This window comes from Enoplosus armatus, chromosome 3, assembly GCF_043641665.1.
Source record: "Enoplosus armatus isolate fEnoArm2 chromosome 3, fEnoArm2.hap1, whole genome shotgun sequence".
NCBI lineage: Eukaryota > Metazoa > Chordata > Actinopteri > Centrarchiformes > Enoplosidae > Enoplosus > Enoplosus armatus.
The window spans coordinates 20,634,588-20,654,868 of NC_092182.1; the positions used below are offsets into that span (position 1 = coordinate 20,634,588).

Consider the following 20,281-nt stretch of genomic DNA (forward strand, 5'->3'; position numbering starts at 1 on the left):
ATGACCAAATGGACAAGAAAAGTCAGTAGTTCCTTTACATGCTCTACAAAACCAGATGAGTCTCTAATTCTGTGTGGTTAAAGCCACGTCTAGTCAGCACCTGTTCCTTCAGAAGACTTGACACTGTATGCTTTGTATGATTTGTATCCTGTGTCCTCTGCTTGTGGTTAGGCTCAGGCTACAAAAACACGGGGTTAGAGAAAGATCATTGTTTTGGTAAAAACCATCAGCATGTCCCAAATCCATACTGCATACTAATCACAAGCAGGTTGTAGTGCTGTTGATGCAAACTATTCTCCAATGCAGTGCATTATGGAAATAGAGGGGCAGCTTACAGCCGGAAAAAAAGTTGTGGGTGGAGGTGAAACAGCTCCAGGAAGAACTTGGAAAACAAACAACAAGTATTAAATATGATAATAAGAAAGGATGATCGTTAATCGGCAGTGACGTTCCAAAGTCGCTGTCCAAAACACTTCCTGTTAGTATAAAGTTCTTAAATACGTTGACTTGTTTTCTATACAAACCGTTAAAACAGTGTACTATGACAATTGGTATGTAGTATATACTGTATAGAAATAGTATGTAATTTGGAATTGGGACACAACTCATGATCTTTACATAACCTTACCCAAGTGCTTTGAGTTGCCTAAACATAACCATGAAAACTTTAGTTATGCTTTAGTTGCCATGAGACGATATTGAATGTAAGAAATCGAATATGTGAACGTTTTGAAGATACGTTCATTAAAGCATTTTCTCAATATGAAAAACTCAACTGAACTGAAGAACTAAAGTATAGTGAGGACAACAGTGTATTCACTTTTGTATATACGTAATAGGTTTAGGTAGAAGTGTTGTGTCATGAATGAAAAACAAAGTTAATTAACTACAAAATGAATTTATGAGAGGACACAAAATGTGCACAGGGTGGAGCTGATGTGTAGACAAACCAATGAACATAACATGATATCCAAACTGATCATCACCCTAAATGTGTATGTGTGCCTCCAGCATGTTAAGATCAACCCTTAACCCATCACAAAATAGGTTTACCCTGATCAGGCCATTTTGTGATGAGCCACCTGGTCTCGCTGCCACATCCATCAGGTGGAATAATTTTCCTGTTAACCAGCTCCAACAGGCCACCTGAACACTACCACACGCGAGATGGAAATTGTAGTATTAGATGCTAGAGTAGATTTAAATCTTGTTTGGAATAAAAACCTGGCATTCATTCTGCTGCCCAACCCCTCAAATCTACAGTCACAGATTAACTGTTAGACATTTCATTTTCATCAAGCCGGGCTACAGACACTCCAATTATTTCAGCTGTTCAGCTGCGAGAGCAGATTTACTATTTTTCTCCCTTTCTAGTTATCAATAACTGCAAATAAGTAAAAATGTGAAGATTGTGAACAGAAGCTGAAATATTTTATGTGATTCTAATATTCCCTTTTTTTAAGGTGTAAACAGAAGTGTAAGAAATTAGGGGTAATAAACTGAAGGTGAGGTGGAACTGCTGTATTTTGGGTGTTTGAAACAATTCTTTAAATTTGTCCTACCAAAGTGAAAAATCTTTTGTTTAATCATGTAACCACTTTATCTGGCCAGGTGTTGGAGGTGGTATATGTGTTGGTGTTGTATGAAACTGCAGGGAGAACAGGTGAAAATTAGTTTTCTAGCTCTGTGGGAGTTAATTTAGCTGGTTTGTCCCTAATGAACAGACAAAAAGATCAAATGTACCACTTCAGTAACTCTGGATGATGAAGTGTGTATCTGTTCTGCAGAAGCCAAACAACTTTAGTAAAAAGCCTGCAGGCAACAACAAAGACCAAGTGTTGAATCCAATGTGAAGTTGCTTGAAATGCAGTTCATCAAATGACCTATAGAAGTTAAAGATACCTTGCTGTGTTTTTGTTGCGTTATGTTCTATATGCTGTTTCTTACCAAAATGCATTGTTTATACTTGAAGCCTCATAAATGTATTGAATGCATTTCCTTCCTCATAAAACATTTGCAAAGCTGAATCTGAAACCTACATTATTTACATCAACGTTTGCTAGCTAGCAGTTCTTCTTCCTTGCTTTAGTTGGCACATTGCTACTTTTCTTGGAAAGTTATTGCCATCTCACATCACCTGCTTGAGCGTCCTTGTGTGTGAGCACTAGATATTAACTAAGGCAAGACAGCTTTATTCATATAGCATATTTCAAACACAGAGGAAATCCAAAGTGCTTTACAAAGTCAGATGAAGAAAAGCATAAAACTAAAAGAGGACTCGCTCTTAAAAACTTTGCGCCGTAGCAGTGACCAGTGGTCAAAATCCAATTTAACATCAGGAAACATGTTTTTTTTGTACTGAATTCAATAGGAAACCCCCAACCTCTTTCAAGAAATAAAAACGTCAACACATTTGACATTATGTTTACATTAGTGTCAAAATTTCAATTTTCCTTCGCGGTTGTCTTGAAACTTGATTTTTCAGAGGATATTGAGGCTTAGATAAATGTGTATTTTTAGGCAGCGTTTGTCTTGATTGACAGGTGTCTCGGCCCATCACAGTCAGCTCTCGTGGTTGCTGCTTGTTTCCCTCAATTCAGGTCCAGCCAGGCTCCAACCCTTTTTCCCAAGGTTGGATCATTGGGCTTCAACACCGGAAACAAGTGTAAACAATAAACCCTCAAGCTTCAAATAGTCCCTTTAGAAATCTATTGGTGATGCTGCAGAAACTGTGTCTATGTTTGTCTACAGTCTGTGTGCTCATAACATCCCGATTGCGTCAGCTGTCTGATACTTTACAGAATTAGAGCCCCCTGTTAAGATCTCACCCAGCTCTGGCTGGCAGTACAAAGGCAGTCACAGCAAAACATCTCCCTCATATGCGAGCCTCTGCCAGATAAGCAAGAGTTGATCTCTTTGCATGAAACCGAGCATTTTACTAATTTGAGTGGCTGCACTGGAACAGAGTTCAAAGCGGAGCTGTGATTTGTGACTGCTTTCTCACGAGAGACGAGGCCAGTTCTGTTGGCAGTAACATGAGCCACTGATTGCATTGCTTGTTCCGCTCTCCACAGGCCTCTCAGATGGAGATGGAGAGTATTGCTGGACAACAGCCCTCTGAAAGTACATGAAGATTACTGAGCTGAGCACATTAAGACAGACCACACAAACAGCATTACTCACCTCCCAGGTAGCAGGATGACAGCAAGTGGGAGAGAGGAAGACAGAGAGAGTAAACAGACTACATTTGTTCTAGCTGTCTCCAGATCTAAATTGGTATTATAAATTGCAGTGTGTTTATACAGCGTTGCCAACTCTCACACTTTTGGCACGAGATGCCCACTTTTCAGGCTCTGTCTCACACACTCACGCTGCTCAAGCAACTCTCACATGAGGAAGCCACAAAGCCACTCCAAAAAATATTGCTATATAGGTTAAATAGGCTTTCTCTGCACACAAGACTGTCAGAACATCTATCTACATTACAGGAGCAACATTGGTCATTACAGATTACATTATAGTAACATTATATATTATACATTATAATATTATGGTCATTTTTTGTAAGGGATCAATAATCCCTTACAAAAAATGACCATAAGGAAAATTTAAATAAGTACCATAACAACACAAATCAGCGGCCGCCTTTTATTAATGTCTGCTCAGGTGCAATCACAGCAATCAGTGGATGGTATTTTCAATTTTACTATGGTACTTCCCATGGTACAAGCATGGTACTGAGCAGTGCACCAGCATTGTGCCATGGTATTGGCAATGGTACAAAAAGTGTACCATGGTACATGGTAGCAATGTTGCCATGGTACAGTTTTACATGGTATAGTGGTACATGGCACTTAAGCATGGTATCTTAAAAAATGGTATGGATGTCTGGTACCACATACAGCAACACACATAGGTATACATTATAATACAGTTTACTCTCAAATGAAAATATTACTTCCAGCATATTTGGGGTGATGTATATTAATAATTTGGGGAAGTATTGCATTGTGGGACTTACACCGCGGCCTCTCTCCTCCCAGGCTATATAAAGTGTCAGTTCACCCAGATTATTACTAAAATTACCATTTTTTCTCAGTCGTCTGTATCCGAATCTGTATCAGAAATGTTCACCTCCATTGTACAGGTCACACAATATTTGGTGCTAAAGGCTCGGAGACATAATGACTTCTCGCAGGGCTAGTTGGTGTACTACTGTAGCTGGTGAGCTAACCGTTGACATGCTAGCCAGCTGAGAACATGCTAGCTCTATTCAGTCACAATAGATCCCTGAGCTTTTCTTTTCTGTACCGTGATGTTAAGTCCGACCTGACATTTTGTTCTCAGGATTGTACATCATTTAATTCAATAAAGAGTTATTGAGGAGAGAAAAAAGCTTTCCCAACTAACAGACTTGCAAGCCTGTTAGCTTGGTTGCTAATGGGATAATAAGTTCACAGTTTTATTAGAAGACACATTTGTATCAACAACTCCTGTCTCATAACTGTCTGCAAATCATCCCTTTTCTGGAACTGTTTATTCTCCAACAGAGGAGGTTGAATAAAGCTGGATAGTGTATCTAATAAGCTTTGATAGCTTCCTCCATTTCGGACTTTGCCCTCTGTTCCCAAAGGTCAGCACTGTCAAGACGACTACTATTCAACGGCATGATTTTGCATGTCAAAGTTCTCCAAAGTTGAAGCAGAAACAATCAGAGCTGATTTACTTCACCGCTGTGAGCGAATCCACTGATTGCTGTGATTGCACCTGAGCAGACATTAATAAAAGGCTGCCGCTGATATGTGTTGTTATGGTACTTGTTTAAATTTCCTGGCAGTGTGTAGCCACATTGGGGGAACCCTGTTGTGTGTGGCCCTCAGCAGGCTTATCCTTAACACAGCAAAAGCGTCCAGTTAAAGCTCTGTAGATCCAAGCTTTGTGATTTCAGGAGTTACTATAATTGACCACTTCTGACTGCCAAGCCATAGATTTGGGAGCTTGTTGGCATGAGCCCAAGTGAGCTGGCCTGCACACCTGAGTGTTCATGTGATGCAAATATGGCTGACCCCTGATGATTTTTTGTCTTCTTTTTTTTTTTCCAGAATGCGGGAGAGGGACCTACAGAGCATGTGCAGAAGGGTGCTGCTGCTGACCGTCTGTATGGTGTCTCTCTGGGGACAACTGACCAGCGCATCGTCACACAGAAGCCACATAGGTACAACACTGCATGTGTTCTTCACTGTTATTTTTCCAGGGCATCTTGCCCAGAACAACCACAGTCTGCTACTACTGGCTTATCAACAGCTCCACTGGAGAAGCCGAGGATTAAAGGAAAGCACTGGTCTAATTTTATTCATTCGTATTTCTCCTTTTGCAGTCAATGCCCATGAAAAGTCTGAAAAGACTAATCTATCGAAACTGTTTTTAAAGTATTTTGGACAATAATGGGAGCGTTTCACTTTCAGAAAGGCAGGAGAACAGACAGCAAGAGCATCAGACTTTGGCAAATACACCAGCAAGATAGATATTTCATAGGCATTAATGGCATTCTGAAGAAAAACAAAGAAAGAAAGACGCTGAATAGACTTTAATGCCCATTGTTGAGGGAAGACAGACCATGACTCATTAACTGTCCCTGCATATGTACATTTATTTCTGACTTCATTTTCCCAGGGATTCCAACCAACAACCCCTCAGTCATCAACCATATATGTGGAGTCACTAAACAGACTCTTTCTGTTCCTGTTTACTGCGTTTAGAGAACTAGGAAAGATGCAGCATTTTAAGCTCCTAAAAACAGAACTTTACATTTTCACAGCCATTTTCTTTTTTTACCTTGACACAATAAATAATCTCAATAAAAGACAAAATATGATACAATTTATACTCTATCAGTACATTATAACACATCATGTGTAGGGTGATTCGAATGGATTCCAGTTGAGTTCATTCACTGAATGCATTCTGAATAAATTGGTGCAGCAGTCACAGTATATCACAACCAGTTCTTTACAGCCCGGGCCAGTCGCATGTGCTGGCCACAGTTCACCTCACTGACTTTTTCAAAAGAAACTGATATAATTAGCGGGGGCCTTCTTGGTTTCTCTGCTCACCAGCTAGGCAAAGATGTGCTGTAAGGTTGCGTTTTGTGCACATGGGAATTCATCAGTTTAGAAGTCATGCATGTCATGCATGACATGGAAAAAGTAACACCAGTACAGTGAGTGTGTGCATGCATCTGTGTGCATTGGTGTGTGTGTGTACGTGGCAGGGGACAATACCTTTCAAAGAGATTTCCCTTAATGGAGAGATGGCCTGATCCCTGGGCGTATCGGTAGAAACTGTGACTACACATTGAAATAATGAGCCTTATTCCACTGGAGGACAAACACACACACTGGCTGGAGGGAAGCGGCTCCACGTTAGCTGAAAACAAAAACTTGACCAGCAAAACACTTTGATAGGGCATCAAAATCCAGAGCCATGACAGGATCGACTGCACGGGGAGAGGATGCGCATTATATGAAACAAAATGCATCATAATGCGAGCGGGAATGCAAGAGGAAAAAGTTATGTCAGCAGAATTAACTCTCTGTCTAATTTTTTACTTCTCCAGCTGCTGAATAGTTTTACCATTTAATAGCTTCATTTCAGATCCTCAGAGAGACTACAGGACATGGGAGGCAATTGAATGTTATGAGTTAGAGTATATGTGTTAATATGTTATTGTTCCATTTTTGGAAATGTATTGGCCTGAGGAGGGCACCTCAGGCAATATATGTCCTAAATCCACACTACATACAATTACTATAAAGTATACACTATATTTATTTTGTTTATGTATTGTTTTATGGGACAGTGCACATTAATAAACACTTCTGTAAACGCACCAGAGTTAACTGAAAGGCTAAAAACACCCTAAAAACAGAATATAAGATTAAAATTACAAAGTAATTGAGATCATTTAAAAGTAAGCAGAACAATGATGAAAAGAAAAGACAATGTTAATGCGAATAAAAAACATTATTCAGGACACCATTATACCACATTGTCAGATGTTATTCAAAACGTGCAACACAAAGGCACATAATACGCAACATGCAAAACAACGTGCAGCAGAAACACAGACATACTAAACTTCACATCTTCACATTCTCAAGAAATAAATGCACCTTACTGTTAACAATCTGGAAGCTAAGTTTTTCCACCTATACACGTATTTTCTGTTTCATATTGTGAGACAATGGAACTTTTTCAAGGAAGATATTTTGTCATGTCATGGCAGGAAAAGCACATGTTTATTCTGCACTTAGTGGGGCGAAGGCAGCGAGTGCCTGCCGTTGCTCCATCCTGAGACTTGACTAATTCCCACAAGGGCAGAAACATGCTTACTTGCACGCTTCACTTAATGGAACAGAGCCATCGTTAATGTTATTAATTACATCTGTGGGTTTCTGACTATGATGAGATCAAATATCAGTGTGAAATAGGTGTGAAAGAGCTCTGCATATCATGCTGATTGTTAGGAAGTTTTGAATATGAAGCGTGTTCACACTATCTCAAGTATTAAATCACTGTTCTTGCTCCTGGTGAAGCTTTATTTGCAGTGACATGATTGGCTCTTCTTGGCACATATATTACTCTCTCAGTATAGTTTATATAGTAATTCTGTCCATTTTCCAGTGTAAACACACAACAGTCAAAAAACCCTGTTAGAGTAAGTGTGTAATACGGATGCGGGATGCAGTGTGTATATTATGCTCAGCATCTTTAATGGCAGTGAAAAGCACCTTCTCCTACCCGTTTCCTTATGAAAACAATCAAGAAACATGGGGTAAAATATACTATAAAGCAAGTGGACACCCCCAGTAGTTAAGGGAAACACTACAGCATACGTTGATATTTTAGACAATAGCGTGCTCTAAAATTGTGGTAAGAATTTAGGAAATAACTCTTTCCTGTTTCAACATGACAACACCCCACGTACACAAAGCGAGATGTATGAAGAAATGGTTTTCTGAGCTCAGTGTGGAAGACCTTGACTGGCCTGCACAGATCACTGACCACAACCCCATCCAACACCTTTGACATGAACCGGAACGCCGAATGCGAGCCAGGACTTGTTGCCCAACATCAGTAATGCTTTTGTGGTTGAATGGGAGAAAATCCCTGCAGCCAGGCTCCACAGTCTTGTGGAAAGCTCTCTCAGAGGAGTTGAGGCCGTTAACGCAGCATATGAATGGTTTTGGTTTGTGTAATGAGCAGGCGTCCACATACTTTTGGCCACTGCAACTCCACATCATTCATGGGGAATCACATGTTTACTTTTCACCTTCTCATGTGACAATCTAATCAATACATTCAATATTTTCTGAATATATTTGTTTGATGATTGTAGACTGCCAGTAGAGAAGTAAATCTCACTTGTTTGACTGCAAACATGTTGGATAAACCATTTAATCTTCAGACTTACATCGCCCTTTCTTGGGTTTTGCATTTGTCCCGCTCTTGTGGTTTGTGCACTTATTCCTGTGATTTATTAGGAGAGAGAGAAGGGCCCAACACAAGTAGCCTGGCCCCGTTCCCCCTGGGCTGCACTGACACTTTGGTAATCACGTAGCCTGTCCCTGAGCTACGGAGGTCAAGTCAAGGTGGGCCCAATAAACAAACCTCTTTAGCCCCTCTGTTTATTGAGGTGGGGTCTTCGCCAAAGCAATTGAACCTTTCACCATGACTGGAGCACGCTGAGCTTACAGCGCGCACACATAACCCCTGTAATAAGACCACTGCATCCCCCAGAGCGCCATCTGCATTCATTAGCTAGTCATGAAAGAGTGGAGAGGAAGAGGAAGGCCGAGAGAGGAGAGAGGTCTGGAGAGAGCGAGCGTGGTAACAAGTACCTTTAGGCTGTACAATTTGTTTTGTTCCTGCTGATAGGATTTAGACTGATGATGTGACCAGATCGTGAGGCGGCCTCATTACTCAGCTATTTAGATACTTGGATACTTTTTTTCCTTCTTCTTAGCAGTAACTCACTCTGTCTCATTTAAAAAGCCGTAATCAAGTTCTCTGAGGTTTGGTGGTCAGTGTCTGCGAGGGCAGGCGCTGAAATGTGGTAGAGAGGAAAACAGGCGTGAAAAACACATTTCCCACTGAGGCTGTGTGATGCAACGTGGCAGCGGCTCCCTCTTCTTGAGATAAAAACACTCTAAGCAGTGCCGTTTACAGGTCATAAACTCTGTTACATTTTTAAATATAAGGCATTAAGCCACATAGCTCATGGATAGCTCTGCAAATTGGAATCAAAATGACTTTGGAGCTCAGGTTTACGCTGGGTTTAAATCAAGGTCCCGTTCTATATTCACATGCACACAAGGGGCCATGCAGCCTTATTAAGAAGATGAAACTGTGCACTGGCTCTCATTTGAATTCAGTGGAATATTTCCATATTTGCTTATGGTAGAGACTTTCTAAAAACTGTGCGACGCACTCTAATGGCTCATTCTCAAGCTGATTTTCATGCTTGAGGGGATTTTTTTTGTGTGTGTATTCTATGCAAATTGGCTTTAACTTTTTTCCCTCTTCATTTTCAGTGTTTCATATTAGGAACAAACTGATTCTCCGGAGCCCAAATTAATGGCAGAACATATCCAACATATACTTTTTTACTTTTTTCTTTGCCTGACATTAACTTTTTTCCCTCTCCCCACTGCCCCTGTCAGATTAATTTTTGAAAAAGATGTATTAAGAGGTGTCACATTAATGAAAAATATTATTATAAAATATGCTTACTAGATAAATTAGAGTTGTTTCTCTGTGCCAGCCTGGAGGGGAAAATGCTGGGAAGAGAGCTTTTCATGCGTGATCAGCATCACAGTATTTTTTTTTTTTTTTTTTTTTTAGACATTAAAGGCTTATATTATTTTAGAAATTCAAAATAATATAATTTGTGACAGTCAAACTTTGAATAACTATGAGGCAGATTTAGTTATTGTGTTTTGAACAATGCATGTTCTGGGGGTTCACAGTATACCGGTAAAGAAATATATAAATAGAAAAGGATGATTGAAAATGTATTATTTTTATACTGCATGATAGTCTCTTTATTTTATACTTAAGCAATTTCAGCTTTTCTGTTTATTCACATTTTGCTGTGGAGCCTCAAAACTGACAAAATATAGTAAGAGATTACCAGACTAGTCAAAAATATAACTGAAAGCATCAGTAAATAATATTGTTATTTGAATAATTCAAATAGAGTGTAAAAAGAAATATAAAGCTCTTCCATCGTGCTCCTTGATGAAGATAATTAGAGACATGCACTTCAAGATAAAGATGATGTTAAGGAGACATCCTTACTTTTAATCTGTCATATACTTGCTTCTGACATGGTGTGTGTGATGGACTGCTGTGTTGTGTTTGTTGATGTTTTAATTGGCCAAGACTGCAGATGAAAATTACCTTTAAGGTAACTTTGGTACAGTACGTCAATAGCATATACAATCACTGTATGTGCCTGACCATTTACTTAATTTTTTCAGTTCAGGGGCTCCATGTTTCTCTGGAAAGTCACTGCCAGAGGAACCAAAAGTAAGCAATAGAGGAGGGAAGAGAACCATGACTGTGTCGGACTGCAAAACAAGCCACTTGTTTTAGTGGCTGTTCCACAGGTTAATTAGTGCCTCATTTGCCAGTTCACCGACACAAATTAAGGGAAAAGAATTCAAGTGAGGAAACATAACCCAGCCAACTGGATACACACTCACCCACTGTGCATTTTCTACCCCATTATTTCTCATCAGGAGCTTCAGTACATGGCTTCTTCTAGTTAAATATATTTATATATTTTTTTTTTTTTCTGTACTGTATCTTGTCTCTGTTGTTGTGTGGTAGCATACACCAGCCTGCTGCACACTCCACAAAGCAGGTCAGCGTGGAACCCTTGCCCAGGGGTAGCATGACATTATACCAAGCGGCGGCGGAGCAGGTCACCCCTCCCCCGGGGATGCGCGGGGATGCGGCTGCGGAGCATTCGTCCTGACATTTGGAGAGCAGGTGGATGACACAATGGTGGACGGAGATAGCGAGTAGAGGGAGATTGAGATGGAGATGTGGGGCTGTTTGAGATGCACTGTGGGGATGACAGGGGTCAGCTCGCCCCATCTCCCGGTGGCAGCTACCGAGATTAGAAAACCATCAAACGTCCTCTACTATACGCATCTGAATGGCAGCTGTATAGATGAGCCATGAGTGGCTGCGTGTGGCCTTGGTTGTATCCTCTGTGTGTGTGGTTGTGTAGCCAGTGGAGGGGAGCAGGGGGATAGTATATGTGCCGAGAGAATGTCAATAGTTTTATTCACATGCTTAGAGGAAATCAAAGTTCACTCCTGAGCTTGTTCTTTTTATCATGTGTGTAATGTTATGGTGATAAAAATTTGAAATGTGTTTTTATACATCTGCTACGTTTACAAGTTCAAAGGGAAATTCTGGTTTTGTACAACCTACGAGGCCTATTTTTGTAGTTTTGACCGTCATTATTATCAACAAGTGAATTGCCTGTGACATTGCTGAAAAGATGTCCAACGGGGAAACAAACACAAGCAGTCACTGATCTGAAAGAGAAAGATTGGTGAAAATAGTACACAAACTGTCTCTTCTTTTTTTTTACTTTCACCTACCGCACATAAGCTCAATTTATGCTTTTCGTGTGTCTACATAAGCTCCTTCTATACAGCCTCGCCGTTTTGTATGAAACATGCGAACATGGAATTTGGGGGGGGCATTGTTCCACCGTTAAGCCGGCAGGGGAGGTAGTAACAGAGCCGTATCAATGGGCGAGCCAGCTCACTACACGCCAATGCTGCTGTGTTACACGTCACGCCTCTTTTTCTCCTGGAAACATTGTTTGGGTCAGTGTAAAAAAGCAAAGCCGGCGTAATGACGGGTCTTCATTATGGCAGCGTTGTGGGATCTCTGTTTAAAAAGGGCTATAGTGTCCCCATAGCTGCAAGGCTCGGTGTTATCGGCACATGTCTGCTCGGATGTGTGTAAAAAGGTCCGCCTGTGCAGATGCAAATAAAAGCAAGTGTGTCAGCTGTCCGCCCTGTTGATCATGTCTATTTTGGAGTATATCAAGATCTTTACCGTTATAGTGCACGTATGCAGTTTTTTTTGTGCAGTGAGGGATTACTTGACAATAACTGACAGCATTCAGACCAGTAGCTGGAAGGTTACTAGTAATTGTGACAATATACATATATGATAGTTCATCAGACTAATTTGTAATCCTATTTGTGTGCTCATTTTCTGCCTTGGCCTATACATTTGATAAAATCATCATCTGTAGAAATGCATCTTGCCGGGAATCACAGGTTTAGATAACCTGGATAAACAGTTGGCTTGTTTATAACCTGTCTGATCGACCACATTGTTGCCGTGTTCCCAGATCGATTGCGTTTGTGAATACAACGTTATTATAGAAATGATGGCCAAGATGCAACTTGTAATAAAAAAAAAAATTGGACTAAATCTCTACCTACATTAAGGTCAATCCACATGTGATCTGGGTTTTCAAGCAAACGCTGACCGGGACAATGGCTTCGAGTGAAATCTGTCTCTGTGTTTCACTGTGGCATACAGGACTCATACTGTGTCAGAATCAGATACGCCAGCAGTCCTCCATCTCCATTCCCTCTCTAATTACAGCTCAAATGTAAACCCATTATCCCTCGCCACATTATGAGTTACCTCTAGCTATTCTGAAACTCAAAGAAATGAGGATTTTTGGATTCTGATAGAAATCGAAGGAGAGCCTGGTGATAACGATTTCAGCTGATGAATGCAATTAGTGGAGAAGTGCTAACAGCATGGCAGTAATTGGGTCTTACAAACTAAAAGCCTGCCCTTACCCAGCAATTAGAGCAACCTCCTTTAAAGTTAGTCAATTGTATTGCTGTTAATGGTCCATGCTTGGTTGAAGCTCAGCACAAGGAGGTACAGTCCCCTTTCAAATTGGCCACTGCTCTGTTCTTTGTCACAGGGTTTCCGTGCTCGGTTGAAATTTTAATGTGTTGAAGAATTCTTGAAGTGATTAATTTGTTAGTGATGGTGATTCACTGCTCTACAGACTGTGTTATATGAGAGGCTGTTTGATGCATGTTGCTACATAACATTAACTTTGGAATTAGTAACTTATTACAGTTTGTGTCATAAAGAAGAAATAGTGCCATCGTTCAGCTTTGAAACATATTGTTCCTATGCTCTGGTAGTGTTGCTAATATTAAAAGAAGGAGGGGGAAAGCAGTATGCTTTTAACTCTGATGCAGTCTCTTTTTCATGTTTTAATACTACGAATAATCAGCAGGCTCATGATTCAAATCAATGAGCTCACAATGAAATCAATACACAGTGAGTCCATAGAAAGGTCAGTCTTTGCCATCTCTTCTATTTGCATACTGTATATACGCACAAATATGTTTGTATTCTGTATTTTTTGAATTTACAATTCATCTTTGCTCTTTCTTTACTTGACCACGTTAATTCTTCTGCAGACCTATCGTCTATACCATGTCAATTGACGTTTGAGCTCATTAATATGAATCCCATGTCCTGTGCACTATATATGTCACTCAAATACTGTGGTGGTTTGCATCCGTCTTTAGGATACAAACCACAAAACAGTAAAAACATGATACATGAAATTAAAAATGAAATGACTGCATCAGAGCAATAGCTGTCCTCCTCCGAGCACCTCACTAAAATAGGTGTAGTTGTTTTCTAGTACCTAGAAGTTTCCCTCATTCTCATATGGGTCATATAAGAGTCTTACAGTAATATGTTACTGTTCAAACAATCACATTGTCTATTTACAAAACATGCCAGGTGACTTAACATTGACAGGCATGACATGACATACATACAGTGAGACAAGCATTACATTACAAAGACCCAGACAGAAGAAAGGTCATGAGTGCAAGATGGTGGTTGTTGCAGGGATGTGGTGCGTATGCAGTTTATTATGATCTAGATTTCTTTTTAGGAAGGAGGAAAGCATGTGTATACAATTAAGATAAAAATATAATAGATAAAGGGGGGGGGGGGGGGGGGGTTTGGATAAAGAAAAATATTATAGATTAATAGAAGCAGACAGATGCTGGGCAGATGTGTTTTAAAGGTGATGCAGTTAGTTAAACGTTATGTTGAAGAAAAAACTGTATTTGCCCAAAGACAAAGAAAAAAATAACATGTACAGGAAAAAACTTTAGGTAAAAGTTTGTACAATAATTTGATGCTGTGGTGACGAGGGCGTGGGTTGGTTGTTCGGACTTCTCCCAGCACCATGCAGCACCGAAGAATATTTTGTTTAGGAATGAAAAAAAAATCTCTTCATCCTCCCGATTTTTGTCAATGAAGTAGTAGCAGCATGTATACCAGCATGGAATCACGGATTACACGTTTGCCTCTCTGATGTCTACTTCCATAGAATAATTCGAGCTCACACATACTGAATGAGCCGCCGTAGGCTGTAAGAATTGTACATGTAAATGCTTACGACTACAAGTGTTTTCTGGAGTGGCACACACACACACACACAGTATATGTCTACAGAGCGTATCATAGCAGTTTTAATGGCTCGGCTGGGATGTCTGAGTCGTGATGGAAACAGAAGCAGGCAGGTGCAGCCATACTTAAAGAAGCCTAAGACGTGTTAGTACAGGACCAGTCAGATGGAGGACAGAAAGAAAGCCAGGAAAAGATAATAGTATATCCACCAAAGTATTTAACTTTTAGGGAAGGTTTTCAAGTAAAAGGGGACACACTTATATATAGCAGTGCGACCTTCACACCTATTGTCATCTACACCGTCAAGTTCAGTATAGTAGGGCATCTAAACTAGTGCATCAAAGTTCAACATGCAGCATTTTCGTATAAAGCAGGTGCCACACAGGAAATGGTTCTAAGCTGATGGCCTGAGCAGATTGTATTGGTAGTTTGAGGGGTTTACAAATTCACTCTTGACCACAGTGATTGACTCTCAGACTGATCTGAGGTGCCCCTATCTTATCAAACATATTTGATATTTGCAACCTGATGTCTGGACGGTTCCTGTGGTGCACAGAGATTACAGACTTCAAAGAGCAATGGCCACCTGCCGAGAGTCTACCGTGAGTTCAGGCAGAAGATTAAAAAATAAAAGTTAGAAAGACGCAAGAAATGTGTCTCTTTCTGGTATGCTCCTAGTTACAAGTTACAAAAGGTGAAATGGTGGTTGATTAATTAGGACTCAGTCCTTTGAACTTGAAAAGCCTGAAGTGTTAACCTTAATACCAGTATCCAAATCAACTTTACTCAAAGTGCCTGATTCGTAGTCCAGTGAAGTCTTGTCAGTTAATTAAGAGAGCATATTTAATAACTAAAAATACAGATACGTGCTTTACAGAGAAGTTAAATGTACCTTTAACCAGAGAGAGTTGAAGGGGCGGGAGCAGAGGGAGCGACATTAGGCAAAGATACGACGTGAGGTGAAAGGGACAGGTGCTGCCAGTGTTCTAAAAATAACAGGAAGTTAGTTATTGTAGTTTGGCTCAACAGCAAGGTCAACAGTAGCAACAGTGGCTGTGACACACATAAACCCCAAGCGCCAGATTGCTGCAATGTGCGTAAAACATCATAACTTAGTTGAACCTGAACAGATGCCATGATACACATATTATATTCAGTTCAGAGTTTCTGATGTCCATTGTGATCAAATGTTAACAAAATCGCTTCTTCTAACTCCAGAACTTGCCTGAGAGTCATCACATTTTGAAGTTTTCTTCAGTATCACAGTAATCCAGTGATAGTTGTCGGTTAATTCATGGGCACATTGCAAACAGAAACTGCTAATGGCTAATTCGGCATAGTTTTAATAGTGACAATTTGCCAAAATGTAAGTAAATACAGGCTAAAGAAATGGGTTGTAGTTGTAGCCTACAGTGTAACTCACTGAATCCATGGCAATATTGTGCTTCCTGTTTACATCCCCTGGTTTGGATAAATAAACTCTAAGCAAAAGAACAATATTCTAACAGCTTGCTTTGAGACATGTAACGTGTTCGTCATGATCAACTGAAATTCATCTTATGGCTTTCCTTTTTCCCTCTGAGGGCTGGTTGTTGGAGCTCTGCCGTCATTAAGACCGTTGAAGGCTTTCCAACAGCTCGACATCTGTCTCTAAATTGGCATATAGTATTATTTCAAGATGTGTGAGAACATGTTCGGGAAAGTTTAATGTCCTCTCTTAACACTAATTCCTTGTACTTACTATTATAGATTTGCAGCCCCCCCAATCGTAAATATAACACATTTGCCTTAACAACTGTCCCCGGAAACCTTTTTCCCATGCAGTTTGATAATATAAATCCTAACCGACATTTATGAGTGCTCATCTGTAGTCAGGCGATGTTGAGAAGGAAGTCAGAGAGAAACTCGTCAGCCGTTCAGCCTTGGGTAGTTTCCTTTTTTATTTTAAAGTAATGCTAACGCTATGGCCTGGTAGTTATTCACTAGAGGCTGGATACTGACTGAATAAAGTGAAATATAAGCTTCTAAAATGCAGTCTATCAATTGCTTGCCTCCATCTTCCGGCTGCGCTCCATGACTTTTCGCCTTCTGGCTCACATCTCCCCAGGAATGAAGTGCAGTGCAGAGTGTCCACATCGGACCATAAAAACAGCAACCGAGGCTGAGCATCAAGTTTATGTGAATGGACTGGAGCATAAAATGTAATGGGTGGAACCATTGGAGTTCTCCTGAAATGGCTTTTTTAAAAGGTTTGTCGACATATTTTTCAGCAAGATGGTCTATTAAAAAGAGGAACATTTATATTGAGCTGTCAGTGAGTGGACAGGTCAGATGCTCCTTTAATAGTGTCCTCGGGCGGCCCGCAATTCAACAGGGAATCAGTGCCGGTGGCTGCCTCACCACTAACGAGATAATATTGTTTTCCAGGGCGAGGTTTGATTTAGAGCAGTTAAATATACCTCTCAGTTAACAGCACTGTTAATGTAATTACATGACAGTTTGATTTAGAGGAGAATGATCTTTGATCCTCAGCTATGAGTCATTTGAAGAAAATCATTCTTCGTATTTTCAGACTGCGCTCGTTGCTCTACTTTTAACGTCGTCTGTCGTCTCCTTCGTTTAATGGAGATGGATCCGTCTGCGGTTCAGATCAGTGTGGTTCCGTCATTGTTACAGAAATGTACAGTTTAACTGGGGACCCTCATCCCCTTTTAGTTGCACCAACCCTCCATGTTTCATGACACTGTGCCTGTCACTCAACTCTGAAAGGCATCAGTGGAATCTGCTCAAGATGAAAAACATGGGAATCCAGTTGGAGAGCAGAGATGGCAGCCGTTTAGAGCAGACATGACATCTGCTTGACAGATAACCAGCATGTGTGCATGTCAGATGAGATACCAGAGACAGGAGTAGAGGATCTCTGGCTTCTCTTTTGTCTCTGTGGAGACCAACACAGTCATGGTGAAGCTGGGCATGGAGCGCTACAGAAAATCCACTTTCAGTCATGCTCTAATATGATGTTATACAGGTTATTGTAAACCATGGATCTAAATTACTAATATTATGTTAACAAAGCAAAGTCAAATGCCATTCATCCAAAATGAATGAAATGAAAACGGCTTACTTATTTAAAGGAGGTCTTATTCACATATGTCAGAACCTCTGGATTCTCCGTCTTTTAAAGCGACTACCAGGAGTTTTGGACTCTTGCGGAGTTTGGCAGCCCCCTGGACTGAAGCTGTACCGTAGCCATGATAATTATGTTCATAGAAAGCTCATTTGTGTTAGGAAATATGTGTTGTAGGAAATGTAATGCTGCAGAAATTATGTTTTCAAATACAAGGAAATGCTTTATTGAACATATCTGCAAAGTCTACACTGTCAACACATCCAAAAGCATTTTTACGTTGATGTTGATGTTTTGGCAACTCAAAGCTCTTGGTTAAGGAAATATTTCGATCTTGGTTAAATATTGAAGCTTGAACCGCGAGATGGAACCCACTGACGTTTTCAATATTTAAGTAAGACCATGTTCTTTCCCTAACTTTAAAGGTATCTTGTGGAGTTTGTGGAGCAATTATACTTCCACCGAAACATATTTGGCAAATCATTTTAGTATAAAAAAAATGTGTAGAAGGAAGAGTTGGCTATTAGCATTATTGCTCTCTCTCCCCCCAGTCATCCGTAACCTTTAGCCATATGTGTGTTCTGAAAAGAGAGGGACAGTTTCGAAAAAATAGTTTTTCTGCACGATGTGTGCTAATGACACAGGCTAATGTACTGTGTCTCTAGTTGTGTCCATGTGAGATTAATATTGTGCCATAAAGAAGTATTGCAAATAGAAATAGTCTTAATGCGGATGGTCTCATTTGCCTTTGATGGCTATAAAGAAAAAAATGCCCTGGGATTGGTAACAGAAACACTGCAGCAATTCAGTTTTTACATTCACACAGACATTTGTAAGAGTTTTAAATCAATGTTGCCATATATTCAGACCGGTTGACGTCAATTAAATTCCAAGTAGCACAGAAAACAACTCAATAAATGCAATAAAAAAAGAACTTTTTTGCCCAGTTGCATCAGAATGACAATTTCAGGCCATTTTGAAGTAATGTCTTTTTTTTCTCCTTTTCATATTATTGCACATATCAGTGCACGAGACAAGATAATACAGTACAGAGACGTGCAGCAGTCTCTGCTAACAAGAATGACCATAGAGGTGATTTCTAATTCCCTTCCAAAATAAAACATTTGACCATTAGTTAATGTTCTCCATGGTAACATTACAACAAGAACATATAAGCCAAAGCATGACACTTCATCTAGTGATGGTCCATAAAATCAAATGGTAATTACAGCTAGATATTAAGTTTGCAGCCCTTTCCTTCTAATATTTAGAGAATGTTTCCAAATCTGAATGTAGATCAAAATACATGTTGAGATAGTCAATCATGGGATACGTGAGCCAGACTGTTTTCATTCAAGTACTTGCTGTAGATGAGAAAACTGTAGAAAAACGCCCTATATTGTACCATGTCTTGCACCGTTAAGATGAGATGATGAAAAATGCACATACAGTGTTATACGCTAAAAGCGGCAGAAAATCATATGTGATGAAATGAGAAAGAGACTATAATGGTTCGCTGATGGTGTGTCTGAACATCCCTTATTACATTTTCAGCGACTGTCTAGAGAATGAGTAACCGTGTCAAGACAACACTTTCTTCGCAGAAGGCTTTGAGTCTGTGTATAAGTCTTTTCTGTGCCTCTCTGCCGCTGCTGTCCCTGGTTTAATAACTTCAGTAGCCTTTCACTTATAAGGCTGTATGATTCCTTGAGGGACTCCAATTGATCAGTCAGTGGTGGGCTCTAACATCTTGGCAGCCAGATGAATGGTACTGACATGGACTTCATCTAAACCACTAAAGCATACACTGGGGGAATGTGGGAGCCCACTCATCTGTTTCTATATTCTTTCTCTCTAAAGATCGTCCTCAGCGAGTAAAAGATTAAAAAAAAGAAAAGAAAAATGCTACCAGGAAACTGTCCTATGAGAATAAAGACAGATGAGCAAGCAATACTCACACTTTATTTTAGTAAGTGAAAGTAGTATGATCTCATGTTGCAGTTGGTTGGTTTGAGAATAACTTACTTTAGTACTCTAACACATTATTCTTTAAATTAAGTAACTAAATTGCCGTCGCTGAAAGGCTCATTTTTGGATGTAGCTAACAGCTAGGCAACAGTTGATCCTTAACGTTTGCCATATCTCTACAATCTAGGAGGAGAATAAAATGTTATCGTGCTAAATATTCATCATGGACAAAAATATGGGAGTAACATGCAGGTTGACAAATATTTCCCTTGAAGCTAAACTCCTGCTTCAGTCTCTCTCTCTCTCTCTCTCGATTATTTTTCTTGGGTCTTGCTCGGCCTGATTGTCAGCTCAGCAGGTTTACAGCTGGATGGAAATGAGTCAATCTTTTCTGAATACGGTAATCTCATTAAACACTGGTCTGGTGAGATTTCGCTTCATGTTTCTCACCAGGCAAGATGAATAAATGTTTCCCAAACCAATACCTCAGTGTGTCTCTGGTTTACAGCCACATTAACAGACTTTTTTAATGTGGCCATTTGAATTGTTTTACCTGGAACTATTTTTAACAGCCACTCACATTTCCTTTTAATGAGTGTTTTGGCTGTGTGAAACTGGCAGCTG

General features: G+C 40.0%; 1 protein-coding gene across 1 annotated transcript in view; it reads left to right on the forward strand.

Annotated features, from left to right (window-relative positions):
• The first annotated feature begins 5,103 nt into the window (after positions 1 to 5,103).
• tafa3a (TAFA chemokine like family member 3a) overlaps positions 5,104 to 20,281 on the forward strand; it is a 31,993-nt gene continuing 16,815 nt past the window's right edge. The window contains exon 1 of the mRNA XM_070902854.1: positions 5,104 to 5,215. Within this exon, the coding sequence (XP_070758955.1) occupies positions 5,104 to 5,215 (112 nt within the window). The remainder of the gene's footprint in view (positions 5,216 to 20,281) is intronic.